Source organism: Beta vulgaris, chromosome 9, assembly GCF_026745355.1.
Source record: "Beta vulgaris subsp. vulgaris cultivar EL10 chromosome 9, EL10.2, whole genome shotgun sequence".
In the NCBI taxonomy this organism is placed as follows: Eukaryota; Viridiplantae; Streptophyta; class Magnoliopsida; order Caryophyllales; family Amaranthaceae; genus Beta; species Beta vulgaris.
In genome coordinates, this window is record NC_079210.1 from 3,793,375 (window position 1) to 3,799,967 (window position 6,593).

Here is a 6,593-nt window from a genome sequence, read left to right on the forward strand (position 1 = left end):
GTTGCAACTAAATAAAAACAGAGGTAGTATATAGTATACCAATAAGGAAACCGTATAAACCTAGGACCCTATATATAAGGAAGCATAACAATATACATATCCTATACAATATTCCTAACAAAATAAGAATAGATAATAAGGTTAGAGCAAATCATGCAAGTTTAATGGGATTTTGAAATGAAAACTTGTTCTATAATAATATATTATTTAGGTGCTTTTAACTACATGTGTTATGGTATTGGTTAGAAAACCCTTAACATTTAACAATGGTAGAAAAGATTTACATTCCATGAAACAGGTGCCTGTTATAATGGATAATGTCATGTCATGGTGCTTTTTAGTTTTTATATAGATGTGTACCCTCCTCTTAAGGTAAAGATTATTTTAGTAAACTGACTTGGTGCATGGTAACACAATAATATAAAATCACCATAAGAAAAAAAAAATGAACAACGTAAGTCTCTAGATCCTAAAAACCCTAAATCTGAGAGTGAGAGCATGAGTTTGCTAAGTCATCTTGCATCAGCAACATGCCATGCAACATTTAAAATTTCCCCTGGCCTATATAAACCTCATATTCCATGACTGTTCTAAACTAACTTACACCTCATTAATTCCTTTTATTCTCTTCCACCTGTTTTTCAAAGTGCAATATCCATGCAACTTATTAGCCAACTTCCTAGTAGTAGTAGTAATACTTGTACTACTACTACAACACAAAACCTCATTACTAAAATTCACATACCATCTAAAGTAAGTGTACCCTTTGATAATTATTGTAAGAATCAATATCATGGTCTTCAATATTCACCTACAAAAATCACCTGTAAAATTCTAATAAATCCATCAAAAAACAAAACAAGTATACTTTCACCATCCCTTCCAAAGCTCCAGCCACTCCATACACCTCAAACCGAACCGCAACCACCATTGCGACCGCCTTTTTCGATGTCGCCGCCTCCAAATTACCAAACTACCCTTAATCCACTTCAGAGACTAGTAGCATCAGCCTTGGATAGTATAGAGAGATCACTTATCCTAGACCAAGAAAAAAAAAACCCTCTACCTAAAACAGTTGACCCGGATATTCAATTATCAGGAAATTACGCTCCGGTTCAAGAGTCCACGGTTCAGACCGGTTTACAAGTCATTGGCGAAATTCCACCCGGTTTACACGGTGTTTATGTAAGAAATGGAGCCAATCCAATGCTACAACCTTCTGGGGCCCACCACTTGTTCGACGGCGATGGGATGATCCACGCCGTCCATCTTGCACCAGGAAACCGGGCGACATACTGCTGCCGGTTCACTCGAACCAACCGGTTGGTTCATGAACAAAAAGCCGGGAGAAATTTATTTCCTAAACCGGTTGGTGAGTTTCACGGTCGGACCGGGTTAATTCGGCTTGGTTTATTTTACGCACGTGCAGCTATAGGTTTAGTTGATCCATCACGTGGCATAGGGGTTGCTAATGCTGGAATTGTTTATTTTAATGGAAGATTACTTGCTATGTCTGAGGATGATTTGCCATACCACGTTAAAATCAACGGTGGTGATTATAATGATGGTGTTGATTTGGAGACAATTGGACGGTTTGATTTCGACGGGCAAGTAAACTGCCCGTTGATTGCCCACCCTAAGGTGGACCCTAACACAGGGGATCTTCACACATTGAGCTACGATGTACTACGTAAACCGTATCTAAAGTACTTTAGATTTGATAAGTGGGGTCGGAAGTCACGTGAGATACCAGTGTCACTTCCTCAGCCTACTATGATTCATGACTTTGCTATGACTGAAAATTTTGTAGTTATCCCTGATAATCAAGTAGTTTTCAAACTATCCGAGATGGTTTTGGGTGGGTCACCTCTTAAATTCGATTCGAATAAGATGGCCCGGTTTGGGGTCCTTCCGAAGGATGATTCCACCGGGTTGAGAATCCAGTGGATTGAGGTGTCAGATAGTTTTTGTTTTCATTTTATGAATGCATGGGAGGAGGATGAGGGGAAAACTGTAGTCATAATTGGGTCGTGCATGAGTCCAGCTGACTCTATTTTTAACGAAAATGATGATCCAACCCAGATCGAACTTTGCGAGATCCGATTGGACTTGGAGACGGGTAAATCGACCCGACGGGTCATAGTTTCGGGTATAAATCTAGAAGTAGGGCAAGTAAATAAACAAATGTCAGGACAAAAAACAAGGTACGTGTACATGGCTATAGCGGAGCCGTGGCCTAAATGTAGTGGTATTGCTAAGGTTGACATAGTGACCGGAAAAATTACTAAGTTCATGTATGAGCATGAGAGATATGGTGGGGAACCATGCTTTGTGCCAGCTACAAAATTAAGTACTTGTACTAATAATGATGATAATTGTGATTTAGGACATAATGGTGATAAAGATTGGGAAGATGAAGGGTGGATAATGAGCTTTGTAAGGGATGAAAATGTGGAGAGGTCAGAGTTGGTGCTTTTGAGGGCAAAGGACATGAAGCAAATTGCATGTATATGCATGCCATCTAGGGTGCCTTATGGCTTTCATGGCACCTTTGTTCACCAACATGAATTAAGTGTACAAAGAAATCACTAATCGTGTGTTTTTTCTATCTTTAAACTCTAGTCTTTTCACCCGGCTCATTAAATTCACGGCGTTTAGTATCATTTTGTACGTAGCTTTTGTAGTTTTGTACCTATAAGTAAATTGTGTAGATATATATGTAAGGCATGCCAAATTAGAGTGTTAAATTAAAGATGATGAAAGATTAGATGCAGTTGGTATCTTTTGAGTGACGATTGCTACTTTTTGTCTCCTCTGTACATTTATAACCAATCCAATAATAACAACTAACAAATATAGTAAAACATAACATAAAAAGAACTCCATCAAAGATTAATTCTACGAATGTAGGAATAGTAGAAAAAAGTTCGATGGCAAAGTGAAATAGGTATATACTAATTAAAATTAGACGAAATGCTTATTCTTACTTTCACCCCCCATAGTTGTAGACTTGAAGTGCATATGAAGCTTACATTTCTCGAACATTCTTGATTATCAAATTTCTTGAAGAAAGTCAAATTCAGGATTCTGATTTTTCTCTTCTTTTGGAGTATATTGACTAATTGATCCTTTTAGAGATTAAGGAAACGAACTTTTATATTTAGACGTGGTAAGTAGGTGAATATATGGCATTCTAATTATGGAGTAGCTACCATGACTATGTTTGCGAAATTATTTTAGTTACCTTGACGGTGTGTTTGATAAGAGGTCATAAATAGTGGGAATAGTAATGCATTATAGTGTAAATTTAAAATAGAAATACAATATCATTACCTATGGTAATGCTATTTCGTCCCAAGATATCCGTTTTCTTCCTAAAATCTCAATACTATCCATTACCGCTTGAATGTGGTATAGAGTGGTAATGGAAATTTATAATGGAAAAACCCATGTTTTGTGATAAAGTTCCATACCCATGGTCATTGACATGAGAACTTCTTACAAATTTACACTTAATTTCATTACCATTGCCACTATTTATGACTACTAACCAGATGGGCCGTAAATGATAAGGTGCTAACATATTTTAGGTGATGATTAGTAGTGATTGTGGAGTACCTAAATAAAATTTAAGGTGGTTAAAATGATTTAAACGATAGGTTAAAATTTTTACCTTTTCAGACAGTTGACTGAAAATTTGGAAAATCTTTTCAAATTTTTTGATAACAACTAATTCTGCTAAAATAATTCATCAATTTAAGCAACTAATTTTGTGAAACAGTTAATGTAGACGTGTTCTTATTCACCTACGCGGCGTGAGCGCAAGTTGACTATCTGATTGAAAGGTTTTATTGAAAATTGTTTTAGAAGTCGTGAACAAGTCTTGAAAGATATTGGGAAACCATAGGGACAACTTAGGGACTTGTCCAATGTAGTTTTCCCCTACATAACTTCATTAAGTGTCATGAACCAAAAATGAGTTAGAGGGTGGGAGGTGGGGCTTCGAAACTCGACGGGGGTGGGGGAGGGGCTGCGAAACTCGATAGGGGTGGGGAGAGAGGCTGTGTAGAGGTGGGGGAGGGGGCTGCGGGCCTGGGGAGGGTTGCGAAGGGGTGGGGGAGGTGCTGCGAAGGGGTGGGGAGGGGGTGCGGGGTGGGTGTGCTGCGGGGGTGGGGCAGGGGTGGTGGCATGGTGGGAGGGTGGTAGTGTGGTAGGAGGGTGGGGGAGTGAGTGGTGTGAGGGTGGTGGTGTGGTAGGAGGGTGGGGAAGTGAGTGGTGGGAGGGTGGTGGTGTGGTAGGAGGGTGGGGGAGTGAGTGGTGGGAGGATGGGTTTGGGTTAGGGTTTAGGGTTAGGGTTAGAGGTAGGAGTTAGGAGTTAAGATTAGGGTTAAGATTAGGAATTAATTAAGATTAAAAAAAGAAAATTACAGTTAATGATTAACGGTGGTTAACGTCGTTAGTCATTAAGGGTATCTGGGTGTATTTACATAAAATTGAGGGGTACCCTGTGGATTTTGAAAACATGAGGGGGGAGGGGGGGTACCTGGTGAATTTTTTGAAAACTCGGGGGTACTTGGTGAAAAAACGTAAACAGAATGTCATAAGTTATTTTATTTTCAGTACATGTAATTAGGAATTATAATTTCCATGTTAATAAATTATCAATTAATGAAGAAAAATATGATTTGGTATGGTCATGTGAGGCGAGAGAGAGAAATCATTTTTTATGTCATTTATGCTATTTCCTTTTTCTTGTTTGTCAAGTATGTTGCATCAAAATATATTACATCCCCGACCAAACTCCTCCCAAGCAGCTCTATTCCTAGCATCAATCCACAATATGTCCTTGAGAGATCCATTTGTATCTAGCCTACGCATGTGAAAAAAATTCCGGTTATCTTTTGTCATTGTAGTAAAATAATCTAGATAGCATCTGCATCGCCGTCTTTTAACTTCAACCTCTTATACCTGATGACTACATTGTGCAAGTCTTTTTGGTGATAGCAATGTTCTGAACACTGTTTTTTTTTTTGCAGTGCCAAAATATTGTGAATATAGGGAACTCTGGCCCCAGCCTTAATATCCTCAAATAACTTTCTCCTTACGTGGCTATCCAATTCATCTTTCCGATACATGGATGTGTATCGTGACTTGCGAAGGGTAGGGGTTTTTTGTGGTTATTCATCGCTTTCTTCAATTTTGACTCACCATTTTCGCTCTTAACGGCGTATATCATAGCCGTACACCCACATTTTTATGTTTTAGTGGTTTGCACAATTAAGTTCTGCTCCCCAACGACAACTCTTTTTCCATTCTCCCACCGCTGATGGATTCGATTGCCCCAACGATTACACCTCCAAGTGTAATTCATTCTCTCACCGCTTGCATTGTAAGATCCCGATGACTTAACGACTCCAAATCTTTCTTGTTTTGCATAGGCTTTGTAATACTCATGAATATCCTCGCAAGAGGCAAACACCATCCCTGGAGTTGGAGGGCATAACACACTATTACTACCACATCCAATCGTTGGAGTTGAATCATGGTCAACTGCCAGTGGTACAACATTTGTGCAATCAGTAACAAAAAGTCTATCTCCACAACTACAACCATCCACATCATCCCCTATATGGATTAGTACTTCTGATTTTGTCCACCACTCCATCCTCATTCAACATATTCTGATCAATTAATAATAGGATACATAAGTTACGACTTTTATTTCGTTCGGCACAAAACCATCAATGACTTAGGACCAATTATTTGGAATACTTGATACCAAGTTAAGGTCTGCTTAGTACCATACTAGCTACAATATGCAGGACAATATGATACCAATGCTAGGTGAGGATTGTTCCAAACAAACTGCAACTTGGTACCATTGTATGAAAATATTGATACCAAAATTGTTCTTTCGATTTGCACCATCTTTTTAGATACTGTGATACCAAATTACTAATTAAAAATTTGTTCTCAAAGTATTGAAACAAAGTTTAGAATGGTGCAAATTTCACAAACCAATTGCACTTAACATTCTAAACTAACTAAATACTTTAATATATCATTTGACAAAGTTGAAGTATTTTAATTTCTATTTACTACATTCATGCAAATATCACTATTCAATTTAACATAAAAATTGATGTACATTCTTGCAAGTATCACATAATTATTTTCATTCAAGTGTTTCCAAATTTTACCATATTAGTTCAAGGCATGAAATTTCATAAAACCCCAATCCTATATTCACAAATTGGCTGAAATTTCATAAAATCCCAATCCTATATTCACAAATTGGCTGAAATTTCATAAAAGTCCAGTCCTGTATTCACAAATTGTGTAACAAAATCTTTCTCCAACCTCCAATTTCGAATGTTAATGGCGTACCTGATTTTTGTCGAATGAACGGTCGTTGTTCGAGCTCTCATCCATGGAGATCGGCTGATTCAGATCTTGTAACTTTTTCATTTGCTTGAGTTTTTTTCTCTTCTACAATGTTGGGAAGATGCTATGAGAATTTTGCCCGCCAAAAACCTCAGAGAAAACACGCCAAAACCGCCAAAACCCCTAGAGAAATGAAAATGGTGTGGTTT

General features: G+C 38.0%; 1 protein-coding gene across 1 annotated transcript; it reads left to right on the forward strand.

The window, feature by feature from the left end:
* The first annotated feature begins 584 nt into the window (after positions 1 to 584).
* Positions 585 to 2,792, forward strand: LOC104902774 (9-cis-epoxycarotenoid dioxygenase NCED6, chloroplastic). The gene has a single exon (XM_019251573.3). The coding sequence runs from the start codon at positions 658 to 660 to the stop codon at positions 2,590 to 2,592; it is 1,935 nt and encodes a 644-aa protein (XP_019107118.2). The 5' UTR covers positions 585 to 657; the 3' UTR covers positions 2,593 to 2,792.
* The last annotated feature ends 3,801 nt before the right edge of the window (positions 2,793 to 6,593 follow it).